Source organism: Sciurus vulgaris (assembly GCF_902686455.1).
Source record: "Sciurus vulgaris genome assembly, chromosome: 12".
NCBI classification, from domain to species: domain Eukaryota; kingdom Metazoa; phylum Chordata; class Mammalia; order Rodentia; family Sciuridae; genus Sciurus; species Sciurus vulgaris.
The window spans coordinates 24,752,152-24,776,957 of record NC_136473.1 but is presented as its reverse complement, the minus strand read 5'-3'; the positions used below and the strand labels follow the sequence as shown (position 1 = coordinate 24,776,957).

Here is a 24,806-nt window from a genome sequence, read left to right as displayed (position 1 = left end):
AGAAAAATTATTTCTTATAGAACTCTACATTATTTTCAGTTATTTTGACTTTTGGTTTGTGATTATCTTTTTATGATTTCTTGTCACTTGTTTCTCATTTTTCTGTTTCATTACTGTCACCCATGTCATTTTTAATTTAGTTTCATTTTTATTTACTAGAAAATAGTAAAATTGAAGTAAGACTTTTCAACCTTAAGAAATATATTTAAGTCCAACTTTGGGTGTGTTTTAATCAGTCTTTACTGTTAAACAGTAGCATGGATGATTGAGTTAGTACTGTTTGATTGATCATTTCATATTTATATCCTTGTTCCTTTGAAGGATCAGTATTTTTTTAATGTTCCAAGTGTCTGTCATTAGTTATACATTCATACACTGAAGTTTAAAAGCACCTTTGTTTTTCTTTTAGTGTTTTTTACTACATTTCCCTCAAGAATGAGACTCGCTCCTTCCTTTCTTCCTCTTTCCTTTCTTGTTAATAATATTAATAGGGGCCTCTGTCTTATGAAATGAGCAACTCATACCTCCAGTGTTCTGGTTCATCCATATGAAATACAGTCATTAAGTCATCACATAATGATGATGGATTGCATATAAGATGGCAGTCCCATAAGTTTATAATGGAGCTGAAATATTCATATTGTCTAGGAATATTACCTTTTATGTTTAGATACACTTAGATATACAAATACTTAGCATTGTGTTACAGTTACCTATAGTATTCAGTGTAGTATTACGCTGTACAGGTTTGTAGTCTAGAAGCAGTAGGCTAAACCATATAGCCTAGGTGTGTAGGAGACTACCTCTAGGTTTGTGTAAGAATACTCTGTATGGTATTTGTACAATGATAAAATCACCTAATGCATATTTCCTATAATATATCCAGTTGTTTGTTGACACGTGACTGTACTTAAAAGTTTATCTGTATCATTTGATGTGAAAGGCTTTGATTTAATGACTGACAAAAAATATTGAACTATTGAACTGTTTAAGATAAATTTTGAGATTATAAAATTGAAAATTTTGCTTCTGGGTGTTAAACCATACTAGAATCTTCATTTTTCTAAATGAGACATGGTACAGATAAAATATAAAAATAATGAAATGGATTTTGAAGTTTGCACAAATAGAATTTTCTCATTGCTAGTTGTTGACATGGTGTTACCCCATTTGCTAGTTGGGAGAGAAGTCTGTTTAATAATTTAATAAGATTGTATAAATATTTGCATAGACCATAAATATCTTTTATGGTCATTTTTACCTAGTTTAAACTAGATATGATATCATCAATTTTTAAACATCCCAAGTAAGTCTTGCCTTTGTATTTTATTATGCAGTTGTGTAAATATTTTAAACAGAAATGTGTAATGCTTTTAGTAATGCTTTGAAAACTGCATGAGTCTAATACTGACATTTCCTTTAATTTTTTCTTAATGAACTGTAAAGATAAGTTTCTAGAAAACTGTATTCCTTAATACTGGAAGTATAAGATTAAAAGCTTGCTTTACTAGTGGCATAAAGTAATAACTCTTCAAATATTTACTTTTCTGTTCTTCTAGTCTTGGCATCCTTCTTTAATAATGGCGTTTTCTCTTTTGATTGAAATATATTTTTTAGGACAGAAGTTGAAAATAGGTAACCTATTTTCACACAGTTTAAATATACAAAAATATGGCATTACTGTTAAATTTGGGGTCAATTTTTTTCTTTATAACACAATGGATGATGTCTAAACTGGATTATATAAATTGACATAGTGACTTTTTAAAACTTTACTAGACATTTTAAAATATTTTACACATGAAGTAATTTAAACCTAACCAAAGATTCTTTAAAACTTTTATATACATATACATATATGTATATATATTTTCTTTTTTAGAAAAAGAGCAAACGGGGATCTAATAGGTCATATGATCAAAGTTTAAGTGATTCTTCCTCTCACTCTCAGGATAAACATCATGAGAAAGAGAAAAAAGTAAGTGGATTTGTTGTTGCTAAATACGTAGCACATCAATTTAATAAATTTTTTTTGTCTACTTAGATAAAATTAAGTTCTGAAACCTAAATCAAGACATTGAAATACAGAAAATTTTTGACGAATGAAAGAGTATTAAAACCAGAGTAGTCTTTAAATAATGCCATATTTGTGAATATGGTTTTACCCATTGTAACTGAAAATTTAAAATGCAACTTAATTGAAAGCATGAGAGTGATTTCTTGCATGTGTTAACTGTGGTCTTGTGAAATCTTTAGGTGACTTCAGCAATAATACTTTGTTGCTATATATCATTAACTGATTACTTCACATGTAAGTAATTATCTCATCAGCTTTTCTTCTTTATAATAGAACAGATCTGAAGTCCTATGTGTTCTTGGCTGGTTTTTCTTTTTTTAATGGTGCTAATTGTTTATTATTTTTTCTAATGGCCAAATGTTACACCGTTTGTTTCAGAATATTTTGTCTTTTAATTAAAACTAAAATCTTGCCTAAATACTAATCTGTCTTCTTCTGACTTGTTTTCTGCATACATTTTTACTTATTTAAAAAGATATAATTAATTTTTAACAGACTAAAAATGAATACTACGGAATTATTCATACTTGATTTGTAATTCTTTTCAGAACATATTGCCAGTGTAGTAAAAAGTGCTACCTATGAATTGTTTTAATGGAAGGGAGGCTAGAAAGGGCATCTTAAATAGAAAGTGTTCTTATATAGTTGGTATAAACTAGTTTTGAAAATATTTCTGCAGATTGTATTTAAAAACAAGATCACAACATTTTCATATTTTTAAATATAATTAGGGATGCTAATGTGTAATTATTTAAATACATTTTGGTTCAAGTTTTGTGCCTTTTTTTGAGGAAAATATTTAAAAATGTTCAATATTCAGTTTTAGGATTAAATTTCCTGTTAGTAGTAAAATAATAAATATAACTTTATGCTTAAGTTTAGGACAGTTATGTATGTATGTATGAATGTATGTGTATATGTATATATACAAATATATCTATATATTTGATTTTAGGTAGCAAGTACACATTTATCTTGACTTTGTCATGGTGTTGTCGTTATGATACATTGCAGTAGTAGGGGTGTAGCTTGTGTCAGTTGTTTGAATTGCCAATAAAAAGTGGCTTACTTAGTAATTTTAGTAAGAGACACCATGAGATTTTATTTAAGCTTTTAAAACCATGATTTGCAGATTCCTAGGTAGGCTCATTATAAAGTGTGAAGAGGGAAATTTCACCATTAATGATCGCATTAAGTTGTTGAGGTTGGCCTTGAACTTGAATTCCTTCTGCTTCAGTTTTCAACATAGCTGGGAATATAGGCATGTGCCACCATTACTCATTACCCACTACATTTACTATTACTGGTATACTATAAAAGACATAGTAACTCAAGAACAACCAGATGGCAGAAATACATAGGACAGTTTATGGGGGAGGTGTGTAGAGCTTCCATGTCCTGTCATAGTGCATAACCCTCTTAGTACCTCCATATATTCACTAACCTGGAAGCTCTCTGAACCCCACTGTTTTTAAAGTTTTTTTATGGGGGTCTCGTAATATAGCCATTATTGATTAAGTCATTGGTCATTGGTGTTTGAATTCAACCTCCAGTCTCTCTCTTCTTCCCAAGGGTAGGACTGAAACTTCCAACATGTGATTGAATCTTCTGGTGATCATCCAACCAATAAGAAGCATTAGCATAAAAAAAGAGTCATTAGCATGAACTCAAATATGGGTGAAAGGAGGCATATTACTAATAACAAAAATATTTCTGTCATCCCCTTCATTCAGGGAATTGGAAGGGTTTTAGAAGCTGTGTACCAGGAATTGCTTATGGCAGAGATGAAATATATATTTCCTGTTATATATGACACAATTAAAATAGAATTTTATTTTTAAGTAGCAAAGTGGTATATAAAATTAACAGTTGATTTGACTGTAGTAGAAATCATGAGGAATATATTTTAGTGAACTTTAATAAGGAAATTATCTGTCTTCTTTCCATACCTGTTAGAAAGTTTTACAAGCACCAACCTCATTGTAATTCACTTCAATTTGAAGCTTTTAAAAAACTCTGTAAGAATGATTACGCACCCATCATTATGTAAACTATAATGCACCAGTAAAAATATGAAAAAGCAATTTTTTAAATTAAAAAAAGAAATAAAAGCAATTTTTTAAAATTAAAAAAAAAAAGAATGACTAAGCTCTTTTTTTCATAGAAAGGCTAAATGACTGTTCACACAATAACTCATGGTAATTAGAAGAAAATGGAGTTACTTTGACTTTTAAATTTCCTTTTCTTATGTTCTGCACAGAACTAGGTGTGGGAAGGGTTCAGAAATGTAGAGAATAATTTATTTCTAAAGGATAAGTAATAGGTCATTATTTGGAAATGAGCAGTTGTTTATTTCATTGAGACAATCTTGTAGCAGTTTGTCTTCAGACTGATCTTTCTACTCCTCATAGCTAATTAATCCATGTTGTGTCAGAAGTGTAGTATTAGTTTATAGACTAGTCAGCATTAGTGATTGTATTACAGGTGCTCCTCTACTCACACTGGGGCTACATTCCAGCAAGCTTATAAGTTGAAAATAAAAAGGCAAGTGTACATTTAATGCACCTTACCTGGTCAAGATCAAAGTTTAGCAGTATGCAGTACAGTATACTGCAGAGTTTACGCTAGTGGTCGTGTAGTTGGCTGGGAGCTGCTGCTTGCTACCTTTGCCCAGGATTGCCAGATAGAATTGTATCTCAAATTGCTAGCTAAGAAAAGCTTAAAATTCAGAATTCACAGTATAGTTTTTACTGAATGAGTATTGCTTTTGTGAAATGAGTATTGTGAAAATACTTTGTATGGGTTTAAAAATCACTAGTTGGGGACTATGTATAGAAATATACTCAGTTCCAAATATATATGTCAGAAATCCATCTGTACCTTTCTACAGTGAGATAGGATTTATCCCCTACCCTTACTTGTCCTTGATTCCAATCTGTTATTAACAACTGGCAACAGATATAGGCACTTTTGCCATTATAAATACCCTTAGAGTATGGTGAAGGTTTGTGGGAGACAGGATTTTTTATTAGTGTTTCGTGAACCTAGGGGATTGATTGGATGTCCCTTTTGTTTTAGGGTTACTCATCTCTTTGGAGAGAATAGACTAATTTCCTTTGTAACCCAGAGAAATAAAAATCAGTCATGGGCCTGTGGTTGTGACTCAGAGTGCTTGCCCTCACATGTGAGGCACTGGGTTCAATCCTTAGCACCATATGAAAATAAGTAAAGGAAAGGCATTGTATCCATCTACAACTTAAAAAATGTTGGAAAAAACCCCCAAAACCTCAATCAATGTATTGTCATTACTTCTCTATGTCCCTTTAAAGTTTTCAGTCTTGAGAGTTACCTGGCACCTGTTTCTTATTTTGTGTATATACCTTTTGGGATCTTGCATACAAGTTGAAGCTTACAGCTTCTGCATTTGTAGAGAGCTAAGAAAGGGCAGAACTTATAGAATGTCTGGGATGTGTTTGGTAATGCCAAAATGAGATGGGATGACTACTTACTTAAGAAGGGCCTGATTTATGAAGAGTTTTTAATAAGCAGTTTTATTTGGCAAAACCATTATTCATGGAAACCTGCAACTCAAAAGCATAATGAGGTCTGTGGGTTCTTAAAGTGTGCGCTACAGTTTATTGCTCAGCTTCCAGTACAGCCTGTTGGTATGGGCTCCTCTGATATAATGAACTAAATAGACTGAAGTGAGCCACCTATAGCCTCCAAAATTTTGCATTCAGTAAAGGTGTTTTGCTTCCTTTTTAATGGTAGAAGTCTGAAGAAAACAGTTTTTCTTTGCCAGAGGAATTTGACATTGTGAATCTGTTCCCATAGACTTTACTCGTTGATCAGATCTTTGAATTTTATAGTGTGTGTGTGTGTGTTTAATCTTTTCAGCCAACACTGCAGGTATAGGTGTGATAACATCACAGATCTAATTTTCTGACAAATTTTGACGGTTTTAGAAATTAGAGGATGACGCATTTGCACTAAATCTTTGATATACCTGTTTGCCACAGGCGGCAAGGGAGATTAGGTTCTTCTGTGGACCTTGCCTCTTGGTGTGAACTGATATTCATTCTTGGGTAGAAGTGGTATGGCAGAGGCATTGAAAATGTCCAAGACAACCTACTAAGTACCTTCAGTCTGTGCAATGAATTTAGTCATGCAGTTGGTACTATAAGAACAATAACTAAACCTGGTGATAATTTACCATAAGTGTCCAGTTTCTCTTAGCTTTTTTCTTTTTTTTCCCCCTACTGGTTCTGCAGGGCTTTTGTGTTGAGATATTGCATCTCTTACTACCTCTGCTACCCTTACATCCTTTTCCAAAGTTGTGCCTTTCCTTTGTTCTCCTCTAATTCTGTATTGCTTCTATTGGACCACTTGGGAAAGGAACATGGTTTGAGGAATGATTTATATATTCCATTCATACTTCTGTATGTACTGCTCTTCTCATGAGGGGACAAAGATGTGCATGTGACACAGTAGTAGTCAAACTTTTTCCTCTAAAGAACCACGTAGTAAATATTTTGGGCTCTGTAGACCATATATAGTCTTTGTCACATATTTTTTCCACTCTTTGGTGAAGAATCCTTTATTTTTTGGTACTGGGAATTGAACCCAGGGGCACTTAAAGACTGAAACACGTCCCTGGCCTTTTTTATTTTTAAACAGGGTCTCACTTAATTGCTAAGGCTGGTTTTGAAATTGTGATCCTCCTGCCCCAGCCTCTTGAGCTGCTGGGATTACAGGCATGTGCCATCACACCTGGCAATAAAGAATCCTTTCTTTAAAAATGCAAAACATCATTGGTGTGGTTGCACATGTCTGTAATCCCAGCTACTCAGGAGGCTGAGGCAGGAGGGTTCTAAGTTCAAGTGGCAGCTTGATGAGATTGTTTTAAAAATTCTGGGAGTGTAGCTCACTGTTAGAGCACTGCTGGGTTCAATCCCTAGTATCCATCCCCCCACCCCACAAGCAAAAAAAAAAAAAAAAAAAAAGATTCTTAATTTCTTCTGTTCCTTCCAATATACAAACAATAATAAAATTACAATTAATTGCCCAAAGGCCCCCACCTACAAAATCATGTTAGCTTTCTTACCCTGCTGTGAATACTGCCCACTGACTCCTGTTTCCTTTTTCTTCTGTGAGTGCAGAAAGGGTACTGTTCTGGACTATATTCAACAGATGCAGAAAGATTAGTTTCTGTCCTCAAATTGCTCAGTATATTTGGATGTGTGCATGTGGCCATTGACTTCTTTGTATATAGAGATCTCATTTTCATCTCTAATCACTTTTTGTCTTAAAGCAACTGAGGTCACCTAGTTGTTACTACAGTGGGGTAGAACTGAAACTGACCACCAGCTCAGTGAGGAAGTTCTCTCCCTAGATACCCCTCTTCAGAGACATTTAGCAACTACTAGAGCATCATTTGGGCAGCTCTCTTTAAATATGTCTTTTTTTTTTTTTTTTTTTTCCCCTCTTTTTTTGGTACTGGAGATTGAATCAAGGAATGCTTAACCACTGAGCTACATCCCTTTTTTGTATTCTATTTAGAGACAGGGTCTCACTGTGTTACTTAGGGCCTCACTAAGTAGCTAAAGCTGGCTTTGAACTCCCAATCCTCCTGCCTCAGTCCCCCGCCCTCAGCTGCTGGGATTACAGGTATGCCTTTAAATGTGTTTTCTGATACTCAATTCTCTTTTATTACCATATGATGAAATTTCATTTATTGCCTGGTTGACCATAAAATATCTCACATTTTGCTACTCCTTAGCATAGATTTCCCTCGTCTTATAATTGACTTGCATGACCCTTATTCTTCTTCCAGAAAGCAACATCTCTAACAGCATCACAGTCTCATCACCAAACTGTCTAGAATTGTGAAAGAAGTATATAGCATTTACTTTTCCTGTAAGGTATTTAGTTAGGACATAGAATTTTGGGTTAGAGATGAAGGATAATTAATTACTTATAACAAAGAAGTAGCCAGAATATTAGTATGTTTGCACCATTCTCCAAGGCCCAATTCATAAGGGCAAGAACACAAAAAGGACCAGATGACCTTTGCTCATGCCATCTATTGCATTAAAGGAGATGAACCTGAGCTTAGGGCATCACCTTTTTAAAAGGTGAAACATGGCTGCCTGTTGCACCTGTGATAGACACAGTATCTTCTGAGTCTATTCACTCTCTAAACAACTTTGAAAAGACAGTCCAGAATTATGGCTGCTCTTTGCTTCACTTGAAAGACATACAGAAATGATTTGTTATGTAGAGTTGTCTCTCAACCCAATATAATTCAAATTATGATTGGTTTTATACCATGTTTACTTTTTATTCACAGCCAAGTTCAAAATAGGCATTCTTGATTGACAGTTTTCTCCAAGATATAAATCAGGGACTTAAATTTCTTCTATCTTGTGACTCTGCCTTCCTTAAAATATTACTTTATTGACTACCATGCTCATTTCTACTAAAATTAAAGAAAGCGCTGTGGTGACTAAATAGCTGGGGATATTAAGGACTGGACCTATAGGTGGCATACAATGGCCACATCTAACTGCACAGAAAGCTTGAAAATGTCTACTTATATTTCAAATAAGAAGAAAAGAGATTGGTGAATAACTGTCTCTTTCTTCCTCATTTAGTCTATTCTTCTTGTAAACCATATACAATTTTAGAGAATTAAACAAGGAAGAGCATTTATAAAACAAGTCTTAAAACAAAAACCACTAAAGATACTACCGTCAGAAATAGCCATCATTACTGCTAAGTAAGTATTCCAGATTTTCTGTGCATAGATATAAAATATAGCTAGATAAAAGTTGTTTTTGTTAAAATGAGCTAAATGGAAGTAAAAGAGATATTATTGAACTTAAAATAAAATTTCTTTACACAAGACATATTCCTTATCTTTAAGTTTAATAATAGAAGTTACAAAAACAAACATTGAAGGCATTGAAGAGTTAAGACTGCCTTTTCAATTTGGATGCTTTTAGCTCCTAATGGAATGCTCAAATCAGAGTGGCTCAGAGTGCCTAAAGCAATTGGAAGTTTATTATTTTGCCTAAATTTAGAGGTTTGGATTTTCTAAGATTGGTTAATTTGTTCTCTTTTTTTCCTTTTCTTTTGATTTCTTTTTTTTTTTTTTTCTTTTGGTACTAGGGATTGAACTCAAGGGTGCTTTACCACTAAGCTACACCCCCAAGCCCTTTTAACTTTTCTGTTTTGAGTTAGGGTCTTACTAAGTTGCTCAGGGCTGCACTAAATTGCTGAGTTTGGACTCAACCTAGTGATCCCCCTGGAGCACTGGGATTGCAGGCATGAGCCTCCATGCCTGGTCCAAGATAGGTTAATTTAACAATAGCTAGTTCAGTGACAGGGCATTGTTGACTTTTTTTTTTTGGTGATTCTTTTGGCTTTTTCAGTCTTAACTGCTAGGTTACTGAAGTTTTTCAAGGATCATGGCCTAATACTTGAGTATCTAAAGCCGTGGAGGGATGACTTTTTTAAGAGTGAGGAGAATATTTCCAGCTGTCTCCAAGATTAATTTTCCTTCTGTTTTATTGTGCTGACTTGTACCTAACCCAGGCCTCGATTTATCTTAATAACCATAGACTCATCCATGTTCTCTTCAGGGTTGGGAAGTGAGGCTACATTTATTAGAACACAGGGGAAAGATCATGATTTTTGTTAAGGGAACCAGTGACTATCAACAAGGGAGGGATTTGCATGTAGTTACTGTTTGGTGTCAAACTATTATGTTTTGTTTTAATTAAATGCTTTAAATTCTGTATTGAGCTCCTGCTATAAAAGGCTGTCCATGTCCATTTCACTTTCCCGGTTAAATCTGCTTGTGTGTTTTTAAAGATATTTATGTTAAATTTTTCCCAGGCCTGTGACCTTCTTTTGTAACCATAATCCTCTGAGCTGGGTGGGCATTCTGTATTCAGGCTTGTTAGGTGCTTACTTCCAGTCCTTATACCACAGCTCCTCCAATAGGTTCTTTCTTTTATCTCTTAATTTGGCTGAATTTTACTTTTAAGTAACATTTTAAAAGGATAAGTTCTTAGGACCTGTATTCTCTGAGTTTTTTCATAATGAGTTTTCTTGCTTAATTTTTGAGCTGTATCTTGGTGATGTATAGGATATGTGGGTCACAATTTCCAAGACAGTGGGCCTAGAATATTGCTGTTGCTGTAGAGATGATTACAGATGCACCTGACCATCCCTTTCCCCCTTGCTTTCTACTAAGTTTACCACCAGTTTTGGTGTTAAATATCCTATAAAGGAATTTTTTAGAATTGTTTTTCAATTTTTAATTTGTACATTTCTGTTTGAGTATACCTTATATTCCCCCTTATTGGATTCTACTTCAGGGAAAAAAGTTATGTTTATATTTGATTATCTTTGTTTTCTGTAGCTATTTAATTTTTTTTTTTAAGTTGTAGGTGAACACAATACCTTTATTTTATTTATTTATTTTTATGTGGTGCTGAGGATTGATCCCAGGGCCTCACACATGCTTATTGAACACTCTGCCACTGAGCCACAATCCTAGCCCTCTGTAGCTATTTAATTTTTGTTTTGTTTTTCTTTCTTTCTTTTTTTAAATTTGGTTGTTGTTACTGGGGATTGTACTCAGAGCCTCATACAGGGTTAGGCAAGTGCTCTGCCACTGAGGTACGTTTCTAGCACCCCCCTGCTGGCCTCCACCTTTCCCCCCAGTGCTGGGAATTGAACCCAAGGCATTGTTCATGCTAGGTAATTGCTCTACCATTGAGATTCACCCCCAGCCCCTCACTGCTCTTTATTATTTTTGAGACATAGTCAACTAAGTTACTCAGGCTGGACTTCAACTTGGGATCTTCCTGCCTCATTCTCCTTAATAGCTGGGATTAAAGGCAAGCTTCTCAACACCTGGATGGTTTTGTTTTGTTTTCTTTACATTTTCATTATTGTGTCTTTTAGCAGCATTTTTCAGTTTCAGCAGTTTGTCTTTTTTTCCTTGCCATGTCTCGTATTTGCTAATTCTGTGATGTTTTTTAGTCATTACTTTGGTTTTGCAGACCTTTTTATCTTTTTTGTCATCTCATTCTTGAGCTTTTTGTTTGAATTCATTTTACAAGTAAGTTTTAAATATTGTGGGGCAGTTTTGAGAAATATCTTTATTAAAGTTGATTTAAATTTGCTCCTAGGTTGTGATTTTTTGAATAAAGATATATATATATATATATATATATATATATATCTTTATTTATTTAGCTGCAGTATTGGGGATTTAACTCAGACTTGTGCAACTAGGCAAAAGCTCTACCACGGAGCCACATCCCCCACCTGATTTTGACCATTTTATGTTCTTTTTATTACTTTTTGGCTACACTCTCTTTGCATTGCAGCTTTGTTTTATTTTCTCTTTTTGGACATTTGCTTCACTACAATTTTGGTGATTTCTTGACAGTTCTTTCTGTTTTTGAGGCCAGTTTTGAGATCGAAGTTTTTTGCAGTTTTTCTGAGTTGAGAGAATGGCATGCAATATAAAAGTTCAGCTTTGGGCAGTATGCAGTTTTTTGTAGAACTCCAGACAAACTCTCCTTTCTAATACTTGATTAAATGACTTGAATTCAAGTGGGTATCTCTAATTAATATGGAGGGATAACCCTTGCACTCATTCGTGGCCTCAGTCCTTGATCCTTCCCTTTGAAAGAGTCAGTATCTCTTACTTAACCTCATGTCTTCCTGTTTCTTCCCTGAAGCCAAAACAGCACAAACTGCAGTTTTTAGGCAGAAAATTAAGGCAGGAAAATAAAGGTGAGATTGACTCTTTCCAGTTTTATGAGTTTGGTTATTTTCTTAGAATTTTGGGGACTCAGAGACAGGATTAAGAACCAAATCAAGTGGTTAAACCAACAGCAGTTTCCATTGTTTTATAAAATCGTTTATATCACTTTGCCACTTTTTGTGTAACACATTATTACCTTCCTTGCTTCCAGTTTTGGTTGCATGTTGGTTGATTTGGTTGGCTGTTTTTACTGGTTTTGTTCATTTAAAATAGCTGAGATTATGACATGCTTATTTTAATGGTCACTGTGTAGTTGTATAATAATTATTTTCCAAACACACCTCTTTTGGATATTCAGGTTTTTTAATTTTTTCCCCCATAGTATCTATATGTTGCTATATTGAAACCTGTATTTATATTGTTCATTTCTTAGAGGTAGAATGACATTCAGAGGGTCTGAATACTTTTTAATGGTTTCTAATTCTTGTTTTAAAAATTGTCCTTCATGTATTTATATTCTGTCTAATAATGTATACAAGTGCTCATTTCCCTGTAACTTAGGCAACTTTGAGTCTTTATTAAACACATAACCCAAGTCGGGCTCAGTGGTTCACATCTGTAATCCCAGCAGCTCAGGAGGCTGAGGCAGAAGGATACCAAGTTCCAAGCCAGCCTCAGTAACTCAGCAAAGCTATAAGCGAAAGGGCTGGGAATGTGACTCTGTGGTTAAGTGCTCCTGGGTTCAGTCTGCAGTACCAAAAAAACAAAACAAGAAAAAAATCACACAAAACCCAGCAAGTTTGATCACTACTAGATAGAAGGAAAATATTACCTTTGGTTCTTTTAAAAGTTGGGTTGTATATTTCTATTGTTGCTTAGTCAGTTTCTTTTGATAATTGCCCAGTCATAGTTCTGTGGCATATATATTTTCTTATTAGTTTGTAAAATTAAATTTAAATGGTATTACCATATAGAATGTTAACTTTACTAATCTTCAAGTTGTGTTTCTTGCTTTTTAATGATTTTGCTTATAAATTAATACTGTTTCCAATTTGTATAGCTAAATCTACCTGTTTTACCTCTCTCCTTGCTTGCTTGCTTGCTTTCTTCCTTCCTCTCTCCCTCCCTCCCTGGACTGGGGATGGAACTTAGAGCCTTGAGCATTCTAATAAGCAGGCACTCTATCCCTGGCCCTAATTACTTTTATAGTTAGGGAAGTCTTTCCTTCTTAAAATCAGATGAAGAATTTTATAAAAATACTTTCCTCCAGACTTTTAGATTATTTTAATTTTTATTTAACACTTTAATCCTCCTGGATTTTGTTTTGTTTTGTATAAGATTTAGTCTATATTATTAACCAGTTTTTCTACTACCATTATTAAATAACTTTAGTCTTTGCCAGCTGATTTTGAATTCTTTCTTGATCACATATTAAATGTTTATATATAATTGAACCTTTTCCTGTATTTCCCTTTTTCTTTTAATCAGCTGCTTTTATTCTCATTTTATAAGCGATTTATGAAAATATTATGTGTACATTGTGCTCCACTGAACATTTGTGATCTTTATTTCAGGATACATTTCTTGATGTATTAATGTAAATCCCAAGTTCTGTATCATTCCATGATTTGTTCTGTATGTCTTTTCTATATCTCTATATACAACATTTTTGCATATTTGACAAGTGTATACCTTGCCTTTTACTCTGATGTGCTTTGCAGATTATTAGGATTTGTTAACCTTTTTGTTATTTAGGATCATTTACTATTAAATTATTCTTGCTTATATACCCTGGAAAAGTAAAGCCCAGTTTGGGAAGACCATAGATTAATAAAGAAGTAAAGAAAAGCTCCTTTATTATCTGTTTTAAAGGGAGAGCAAGTTGGAAGACAGCCTGGGCAACTCTGAGAGCCTGTCTCAAAAAATAAAAAGGTCTGGGGATATAGCTTAGAGTAGTGTGCCCCTGAGTTTAATCCCTAGTACTGCAAAACAAGACAAAACAACAACAAAAAAGCCAATATTGTTGTTTTTAATTTGTAATTTCTTTAGTTCTTTTGACTTGGTCTTGTATTCTGGTCTTGTTTTAGTTATCTACTGTTGCTTGGTAAACCACCCTACAACTTTTTTTTTTCCCACTTTTATTATTATTTTTAAAAATTAGACCTTTATAGTTTTACAAGTAGTTGGGTTCATCCCAACAAACTCATACATGCATGGAGTTAGATTTCAGTTCTTGATCCATTTTTCCCTCTTGTCCTCCCTTCCCTCCCCTCCTCTTTCCTGTATTTAATTAGATTACCTTTAGTTCATCTATTTAGTTATATTTGATTGGTTCTTTTTACTTACACATAAAGGTGAAGTTCCTTGTGTATATTTATATATACACACATAAAATGATTTTTAAAATTTTTACTTTTTTGGTACCAGGGATTGAACCCAGGAATGCTTAATCACTGAGCCACGTCCCCACCCTTTTACATTTTTATTTTGAGACAGGGTCTTGCTAAGTTGCTTAGACCCTCACTAAGTTGCTGAGGCTGGCTTTGAACTTGGTATCCTCCTGCCTCAGTCTCCAGAGCTGCTGGGATTACGGGTGTGCACTATCATGCCCAGCCCATAATGTGATTTTTAAAGAATGTATTCTGCACTGTTTCTCCTTTCCCATCCTTCCACTCCACCTCTCAATCTCCTTTTTCTACACTACTGATCTTTCCTTTATGTTATCCTCTCCTTCCCTTCCATGAGAGAAAACATTCAACCTTTGAATTTCTGAGTTGGCTTATTTCACTTAGTATGATATTCTCCATCTATTTACCAGGAAATACTATAATTTCATTTTTCCTTATGACTAAGTAGAACTCAATTATTAATGTCACATCACTGTTCGTTAATACATTCATTTATTGACAGGCACCTGGGTTGATTCCATAATTTATTAGTGTGAATTGTGCTGCTATAAGCATTGAGGTGACTATATTGCTATAGTAGGCTGATTTTAGATGTTTTGGGAAAATACCAAGGAATGAGATGGTTGGATTATATCCACCCTACAACTTTTAGTGGCTTATCACAAACAGGACTCCACAGGGAGATTTTGTCTGTCTTTCATGTTTATTCGTGGGTTTATTCATGAAGCTACATTAAGTCGGTAGCCAGCTTAGTTGGTTATTGGTCTTATTCATGTGCCTGGGACTACATGCTGCTGCCTGGAGGCAGGTGGACCTCATTTCTCCCACAGATACTCTCTCATTCTCTACTTGGCCTTATTATCAGTGGAGTGTAGACTGGTTCTTTATGTGGTGGTTGGGATCCAAAATAGCCAAGGTGGGAGCCATGCAAATCTTTGGTTTCTTGAATTTGTGCACCATATCCTGATGGGTCAAAGCAGGTCATGTGACTAACGGAGGTTCAAGGCAAGGGGAAGAGGTTTTATGATTGGAGGAGCAGTATTCTATTTCAAAGAATGGAGGATGATTCCTTGGGAGCCATCTGCCACAAAATAACTTGAAGAGAGAAAAGTTTCCTCCATAGAAAATGAAAAGTATTATGGTGTTAATTTATGTTTTCTGTTGCAACAGTGTTAACATTATGGTCAGAAAATGTCTTATGTACTTCGATCAGGAAATAAAAGTGAAAATGGAAGTATTTGGGAGTGTGGTAGTAAAACATATGTCCTTATTTTTCATTCGTTTTGTTCAGGGCAGAGAGAGAAATTAATATTTCATGCTTGGATTAAGTCCTTTGAATGGTTAAATTTAAACATAAGAATTAACTAAATTCAACTAAGTCTTTGGTAGCAAATTTTCTGGTTGTGGTGGCACACACCTGTAATCCCAGCAGTTCAGGAGATTGAGGCAGGAGGATTGCAAGTTCAACACCAGCCTTAGCAATTTAGTGAGGCCCTAAGCAATTTAGGCCCTGTCTCAAAATACAGAAGGGCTAGGGATGTAGCTCTGTGGCAGAATACCCCTGTGTTCAATTCCCAGTACAAAAAGTAAATAAATGAACAAAAAATAGCAAATTTTATATTCAATACTTTTTTTATATTAATTTTTCATGGGACTAGGGATCAAACCCAGGGCCTCATCCATGCTAGGCAAATGCTCTGACACTGAACTCATTCCCTGCTCTCCATACTGTTTTTTAACCTCTCTGATTACAACAACTTGAGAACATTTTAGTTAAAATTCTTTGATATGAAACAGTTGGGCTCCTAATATGTAGTTATTTTCTCATTTAAATTTTTTTTTTTATTTTCAGTTTTAGCAATTTGAAGCACACCTAACCTTTTTTTTTTGTTTGTTTGTTTGAGATAACTAATTCATAATTTTGCGAGTAAATTCTGAAAGTATTTCTTGCTTGAGTGTCTGTGCCCTGACCTTTAGTTTTTTGGGACTGTGGAATTGTATGGAGGTGGAGAATGTGGTACTTTTCAATGTGAGAATACATGTAAAGGGCTATATAGGCTTGAAACTGCTATTTATAAAAAGTATTTGGGCTTTTTTTTTTTAACAAGAAAAAGTACATTTTGCTTAATATAAATGTAGCATTTGTTTAGTAGTATTAGTTTAGATTGATCAAGGGTGGCTAAATCATTTAAAAATAGATTAGTTTTACTTGTTAATATCCAAAGTAAGGTGATTTTTGCGGGGGGGAGTTATCTTTTATCAGAAGTTATTTTTTGTTAGATGTTTTAAATTACTAAATGGTTTAAAAAGAATCTATTGCTTATGTATGGGTTATGATTTAAATTTAAATTGCATATTTCTATTTATTTTTAGAAATATAAAGAAAAAGACAAACACAAACAAAAACACAAGAAGCAGCCAGAACCATCACCTGCATTGGTTCCATCCTTGACTGTTACTACAGAAAAAGTAAGTTTTAAGTATCATATTTTGCTTTACTAATTATATGTTGATTTTTAGCCTAAGAAGTGTTTTTATTCCCAGTGTTCTGATTTCTAATTTTTCCTGCCCTTCCATCCATATATTTAGAATTTCCACATCTTAGTTCTTTGTGCCATTTTCTTTTTATTGTATACTTGTCTCTAAAGACTAATAAGGATGATAAGTGAGAGGCACCATTGAGATTAAGTATTTGACTGTGGCGTAGACTTTGTGTACCTGTGATTTTGATGTCTGGCTTCACCACTTACTGATGGCATCCTTAGGTTAATTTTTCTCTCTGTAATTCAATTTTATTATCTGTAAAGTAGGGGAAATAATTAGTGTAATTTAATAAGATAATACATCTAAAGCAATTAGAATGGTATCTGATTCATTAGTAAGTATTAGCAAATGGTAAGTATTATTAGGGTTGTTATGTGGGTAATATGAAGATAAATATAGGCAGGGACAGGTGGTTGAGACAGAGTAAGCAAGTGAGGAAATGCAGTAGGAAATGAGTGAAGGGTTGTATGCCTGTGTAAGGGCTTTGCCTTTTAGTTTGAGTGAAAAGTAAGCTATTGGAGAGTTCTGAACTGAGATGTAGCATGATCTGACTTGAGTTTTGAAAGAACCTCTGGCTGTATTTTCATGAATAGAGAGTCAAAAATAGTAGGGAGGCCATTAGGGGATCGTTGGCAGTAATCTAGCAGGGATGGTGGTAACAGTGGAGGAGGGTAGTGAGAAGTGATCAGATTCTGAACACAGTGGAAGGTAGAACCTTTGTGACTTTCTTACACATAAGTTATAGGTATAAGAGAAAGAGAGGATCCACATGATTCCAGAGGTTTGACCCCTGATAAATAACAGGAATGGAGTTGTTATCAAAGATAGGAAAGACTCTGAATGTAGCAGGTTTTGGGGAAGGTGATCAATTCAGTTTTGTTGTACATGTGAGTTTTCCATTGCTGTCAGAACACACTACCACAAATTTAGCAGTTTAAACAACACTAACTTATGTCACAGTTTTGTAAGCCTTTAAGACTGGGTGGGCTCAGCTGTTTCATTTACTTCATTTAAAGGTCATCAAGGTGTTTGATGGCCTGGGTTCTTATCTGAAAGTATTTGCTTCTAAAGTTCATTCAGGTTATTGATAGAATTAGGTTCCTTGTGATTCTAGGATTGAGGTGCCCATTTCTGTGTTGGCTGTCAACTGGGGGCCCAACCTAAGCCAGTAGGGCTTCTATGAGGTCTTTGCTTTCTTTACCATACAATCCCCTCTGTCTTCCCTCCATCTCAGAGCCAATCATGACATGTTGAATTTTGTCATATTCGGAATCTCTCTGACTTTTTACTTCTGTTGCATCTCTTTTGCTTTTAGTCAGAGAAAGTTCTCTTTTTTAAAGGCCAATGTGATAAGTTGGGGCTACCCTGAAAAAATCCAGAGTAATTTTCCCTGTGTTAAGGTCCGTGAGCTTAGTTACATATGTGAAGTTCCTTCTGCTGTATAACACAAAACTATTCATAGGTTTCAGGGTTTAGGATGTGGTATAGTGGTGGGCTGTTCTGCCTTCCATTACTATATTAGGGTTGAGGTATCTGTTAGACATCTAAATAGAGATACTGACTACTAGCCAGCTGTTTGTGTACCTGCCAGTCAGGAAAGAGATCCAGACTTTGGATATAACTTTGGGAGTTTTATGCATATGAAGTTACTTAAAACCATGAGACTAGATTAAATAACCAAGGGAATGATGAGTAGAGGTAGAGAAAACAAGAGGCCTATTAAAAGGTCTGGAAGAAGTGCAACAAGCAAACTAAAAGCAATAGGATGCAGTATGCTAGAAAACAAGTTAAGGGAAGGAGTCTGTGTCATATAATAAAGACTGTTGAATTTTTTCAAGTGGAGATTATTAGTGATGTTGATGAACAGTTGTACTGGTGAAAGCAAAAGTCTCAGTAGATTGGATTTAGGAGAGATGGCAGGGTCTGATGGTATAAATGATTGTTTCTAGGAGTTTTGCCAAAAAGAAGAATGGTGAAAACTGGTCAGGGAACTGGGGATAAAAAAAAGGACAGTTTTAAAAATGAGAGCAATAGTAGCATGCACTAGCTAGTGTTAGTAGGAATGATGAGATAGAAAGAAGTAAATAATGATATCAAAGACAGGAAAGTTGCTTGAGCAGTGTCCTTAAGAATATGATAAAGAATGAGATGTGCCAAATTGAAAAGTTGACTGTAGTAACTGAAGACAAAAAGATAAGGAGAAATATGCTGGGCATAGACAGAGGTGGTGGTTATTTTTTGGGAAATTCTCTTCTGATAAATTCTAATTTGTGTGAGTGTGTGTGTGTGTCTGTGTGTATGAGTGACATAAGAAGCAATGTTATCCATTGTAAGAACAAGAGTAGCATTACAGATTTGAGCAGACAAACACAAAATAGTTTACTATAATATTGTCAAAGAAAATTTACTTGGAGAATTTAATTGTTAGATAACCACAAGTTTCCTTCTACCACTCAAGGATCATAGTTAAGAATTTTAAATGAAGCAATTTTGCAGAGCTTTTAATTTTTCTCATTTCTGGTCTGCCTATATATAGGTGTGGGCACAAAGTAGAATTTAGTCAGGTTGTTGTTTTATTATGTGAATATACTGAATGAATGGAGTGTGAATTCCAGGGGGGTTATGCTGATGGGTCCTGATATTTAAACTCAGTAGATAGGGAAATGAGGGTAATAGAATTTAAGGGATAATAAATAATGACTACTGGTAAAATTAAAGGGTTGTTAGAATAGAGTAAATTGGTAATAGGTGGTAGTCAAGAGAGTAGGATGCGCTAAATGGAGATTATATGGGGATTACAATTATTTAGTGATAACAGAATCTAGGTGATGACGGACATGAGGGCAGAGAATAAGATGATTGGAGGAGAGTCTGTCAAGGAGTTGAGAGTTGAGTTTAGAGGCTATAAAAGATCATGTCTGTTCTGAAATATCTAAGAAGTAAGATGTGAGTAGTGTAGGGGAGTGATGGGTTCTGAGGAGTGGTTGGCAAACTTTGTGTCAAGGTCTGAATACTAACTAAATATTTTAGGTTTTGCAGAACATACTGGCTCTGTCTAGTACTCAGCTCTATGCTGTTATAGCACAGAAATAACCATAGGCAATTTGTAAACAAGTGGATCTGGCAGTGTTCCAGTAAAACTTTACTTATGAACATTGAAATTTAAATTTCTTATAATTTTCATGTATCATGAAATGGCCATCTTGTTTTTTTTTCTAACCTTAAAAATATAAAAATCATCCTTAGCTGCTGAGCCTGCAGGTACAAAAACAGGTGAATGATCAAAGGGCTTGTACTTTACCAAATGCTGCCCTAACAGTGAGGCCTACTGGGTGATAAGGTCCGGTGACATGAGATTTTATAGGTGGAGGGTTTCAGAGAAAGAGGCTTATAGTTAGCATTGAAAAAATAAGGAAACCTACCCATTCTCCCTACCCAGTGATATAAGAGCTGTGGGACCAAAGTAGTCATCATTTACTTGAAATAGCTACAGTGGTCAGGGTCTGTCCAAGTTTTTGTTGAAGCAGGAATCTGAAGGGAATGTTTAGAGAAAAGATCGAGTTTACATAGCACCTTACCCAGACACTGAGTTCCAGAGAGCACAACAGAAAGGTTTCAGTTATTAAGAAAGGGTGGAAGATAATGGATGTAAAAGGGAATGTTTAATGCTGAATGAGAATCGACCTGGATGGTGTCTTTTGGTGAGTGACATGAACAGGGATAAACCCATGATTACTGGTAGACTTAAAACAGAGGTGGCCTTGAACACTTTGAAGGGGTAGAGTGGGATGATAGAAGACTTGAGCCATAGCTTCTTTTAAGGGGAAAGATGACATTTTCGTGTAGATTTACCATACTTCTATTGTTGTAGATCAGCGAATGTAAACTGAGTTTTACTCAGGGAACTTTAAAATATAATTTTTAAATGCCTCTGTATTGTTAGCTAATTTTTTCTGTTCTTTCTTTTTTATTTTTATTCTGGTACTGGGGATTGAACCCACTGTCTCCTGCATGATAGACCATTGCTCTACCACTGAGCTATACCCCCAGCCCCGCCCTTTTTAAAATTTTTTTGGTACTAAGGGTTGAACCCACTGGTGCTTTACCACTGAGCTTCAACCTAGTTGTTATTGTTTGTTTTTGTTTTTTTTTTCTTTTTTTTTTCTTGAGATAAGGCCTCTTTGAGTTGTTGTTCAGGCTGACCTTGAATTTGTAATCCTCCTGCTACAGCCTCACATTTACCTGAGATTACAGGAATGAATTACCATACCCTCTTTGTTAGTCAGTTTTGATTGCACATTTTAAAATTTTGTTCTATCATCTTCTGTACTTTGAAAAAGCATTCTATTTTAGGGAGTATGAGATAGGAGGATTGCAAGTTTGAGACGAGTCTCGAAAACTTAGTGAGACCCTGTTTCAAAAAGAAAGAAAAAGAAAAAAGATCAGGGATATAGCTCACTGGTTGAGTACCTGTGGGTTTAATCTCCAGTGCCTGAAAAAAAAAAAAAAAAAAAAACCATTTTACTTATTTCTTTATTCTTGAAGTTTACCTCAAGTTTTATGTATGACTTTTTTCAGGTTTATATATGACTTTTAACCCTTTTGGACTCAACATTTTTAAGGTTAGCAATTAGCAACAAGAGCTGGGTCCAATGGTGCAGGCCTGTAATCCCAGCGGTTTAGGAGACTGAGACAGGAGGATTGCAAGTTCAAAGCCAGTCTCAACAATTTAGTGAGACCTTAAGCAACTCAGTGAGACCCTGTCTCTAAATAAAATATTTCCAAAAAGGGCTAGGGCTGTGGTTGAGTGGTTAAGTGCCCCTGAGTTCAATCCCCTGTATCCTACCCGCAAAAAAGAGAAGAAATTAGCAATAAGTAAATACTTCAATGTGATATCATGTTAAATGTGATTTTACTATAATTCTTTAAATATTATAACTATAATATACTAGCATATCTTTTATAAGCATAGTGGTGGATGACTAGTGATACATAAATAAGATTATTATCAGCATGAGCATAAAGGTATAAGAATACATAGCTTTTTGTGGCTGTATTTAGGGTATTTATGTTTGTGGTTTTTGTTTTTTGGCACAAAGTTCTTTAAAAGAAGATTTGATATCTTTTTAAAGAGTTCTTTAATATGATAAAAACAGACAGGGGCTGGAGTTGTGACTCAGTGGTGGAGCGCTTGCCTAACGTGTGAGGCACTGAGTTAGATTCTCAGCACCACATATAAATAAATAAATAAATAAATAAATAAATAACCTGTCAACATCTAAAAAGAAACAAAAAAGCAGAGACAGCTTGTATCTTTGTGTTGCCTTTGTCAATATTCCCTTTTTATAATCTTTTTGAGCTTTAGAACCAGTTTTGTTTTTTTCCATAGTACAATAGGATATTCCCAAGGAAAATGAGGGGAGAAAATCTTTGTTCTTGACATAATGGAGAATTGCTTGGTGTTAAAGTTATTTTTCTAAAAATATTCTAAATGCTTTGTAAACCACAGTTCACCTATGTTTTTAAATGTGTAACAAAATTGAACCTGATAACCATATTAAAAGTAATCTTTAACTGGTGAGGTTGTGTATGCATGCCTGTAATCCTATTACTCAGGAGGCTTGAGGCAGGAGAATCACAAGTTGAAGATTAGTCTGGGCAAGTTAGAGCCTGTCTCAAAATAAAAAGGCTAGAGATGTAACTTGGATAGAGCATCTGTGATTGAATCCTCACTACTAGAAGAAAAGATAAGATAGTCTTTATTCAGTATGTTACTTTTGATTATTATTATAACTTAGTTGTTTCTAACCATCATTATAAATAACTCACAATTTTAAGTCTTTTAAAATTTGGATGACTTTTAAATGTATTTCTTTCTCAGCATGGTACTGTATACCAGCTACTTGATCACGTTTTCTTCTGTTTCTTCTTACAGTTCTTTTAGGAGAGAATAAAGAAGGACCTAAATTTTAAGTATATCTTTAAAATTATCTGTTAACTTTCATATGTTTTTTAAAATTGAAAGACAAGTGGTTTTTCTCTTTATTTAAATGGTCTTACAAATAGAGTGGTAAGGTTTGTAAGTTGTTAAGAAAATTTAGGGTTTCAGTTTATAATAAATTTAATATTATACATTTAAGTCCAAGTAATGGTAAATGTCCTTTTCATATATTTTTTTAATTTGTCAGTGGACCTTTATTTTATTTATATGAGGTACGTACTGAGAATTGAACCCAGTGCCTCACACATGGTAGGCAAGCACTCTACCACTGAGCCACAACCCCAGCTCCTCATTGTTTTTGTAAGACTTTTTGAATATAAAGCAAAACTGTTTTTGTAAAATAAATTCTTTGTGATGTATAAGCTTTACATGTTTCCTCCTTTTTGTTTTTTTCCAGAGATGGGAATTGAACTGAGGGCCTTGCACGTGCTAGGCAAGTGCTCTGTGACTGCGCTACATTCCCAGTCCTTTTAATTTTATTTTGAGGCAGGGTTTCACTCAGGTTCTCCTCTCCTGCCGTGAACTTGGAATCCTTTTGCCTTAGCCTTGAGTAGGTGGGATTCTGGCATGAGCCTCCCTACTTGGCCATTTTTAAATATTTTTAAAAGATTAAAGAAATTCTTAGAATTTTTAAGTTACAATGAAATCCAAGTGTAAATTTAACCACTTTGTTATTTATTTAAACATATGTACATAATACTAGGGATTGAACCCAGGGATACTTTGCCACTGAACTGCACATCCTCCATCCTTTTTTTTGAGACAGGGTGGCCTCCAACTTTCTGTTTTCTGCTTCAGTCTCTCAAGTGACTGGGCTTATATGCATGTGCCACCTTGCTTGGATTCCACTCTTTTTTTTTTTTTTTTTTTAACAAAAGTTGTTATCACTTTGTTCTTACCCTGTATTATTCAGCAAGATAATTTATATTTGCAATCTAAATTAAAAAAAATTTGTGAACTTTTATTTTGAAGAAAATACACGAGTCAGGTATTCAAAAATTTAATGTATCAAATACTTTGAATCTTTTGTTAACTATTATTGAGAATAAGTTGTACATATTTAAGTAGAAAATTTGATAAATTTTGATATAAACTATCATCACAGTCATAGGCAAAAGTTTCCTTATGATTCTTCTTAATTTCCTCCTCCCTGTCTTCCTGTCGCACCCCTGCTCATCCATCCACTGATATGTTGTCACTTTAAATTAGTTTGAATTTTCTAAAAGATTAAAAATTGTAAATATACACAGTGTGAACAGTTTTATTTTGGACTAGCTTATTTCACTTAGCATAATTATTTTGAGATTCATCCATGTTGTGTTTCAATAGTTCATTCATTTTTATTGCTGACTACTATTTTATTATATGTATATACCATAATTTATCTGTTCAACAGTTGATGGACATTCATGTTGTTTGCAGTTTTGAGTTATTAAAAATAAATTGCTATGAACATTGTAACAGTCTTATATATTGACTTAAGCTTTCATTTCTCTTCCATATCTTCTAAGGATTGGAATACCTGGGTCAGGTAGTAGGTGTGATTCCCCGTGGTATATACCTAATTTTTAAAGACACTGCCAAACGTGCATAAGGTGATTGTACCATTTTAGTACTTCCACCAGCAGTGTATGAAAAGTTCTTATTTTTCTGTATTCTCTGCAACACTTGGTATAGTTAGTCCTTTTTCTTTTGTTGGTGTATATTAATTATGTAGAATGCTGGGTTTCATTGTTGCAAATTCATACAACATACATGGTTGGTGTTTTTAATTTTAACCATCTAGTGGTATCTAGTAATGGTATCTAGTGATTAATTTGCATTTATAAATTTTTTATTTTTTATTTTTTTGTTGGTGCCATGGATTGGTACCAGGGTCTTGTGCATTGTGCTACAACTGGGCTACATTTGCAGTCCTAATTTGCATTTTAACGTCTAATTATGTTGAACATCTTTCCATGTGTCTATTTGCCATTTATGTATTTTTGG

At 34.4% G+C, this 24,806-nt stretch overlaps 1 protein-coding gene across 16 annotated transcripts in view; it reads left to right on the top strand.

Moving 5' to 3' along the window:
- Window positions 1-24,806, top strand: part of MLLT10 (MLLT10 histone lysine methyltransferase DOT1L cofactor) — a 175,290-nt gene that overhangs the window by 74,073 nt on the left and 76,411 nt on the right. For 15 of the 16 annotated variants that reach the window (XR_013758102.1, XR_013758103.1, XM_079106304.1 and 12 more), the window contains 2 exons: window positions 1,883-1,978; window positions 16,646-16,741. Coding sequence is in view for 14 of the 16 variants with exons in the window: in XM_079106304.1 (XP_078962430.1) it covers window positions 1,883-1,978; window positions 16,646-16,741 (192 nt within the window). In the remaining 2 variants the exon portion in view is untranslated. The remainder of the gene's footprint in view (window positions 1-1,882; window positions 1,979-16,645; window positions 16,742-24,806) is intronic. The other variant, XM_079106311.1, reaches the window with a different exon arrangement.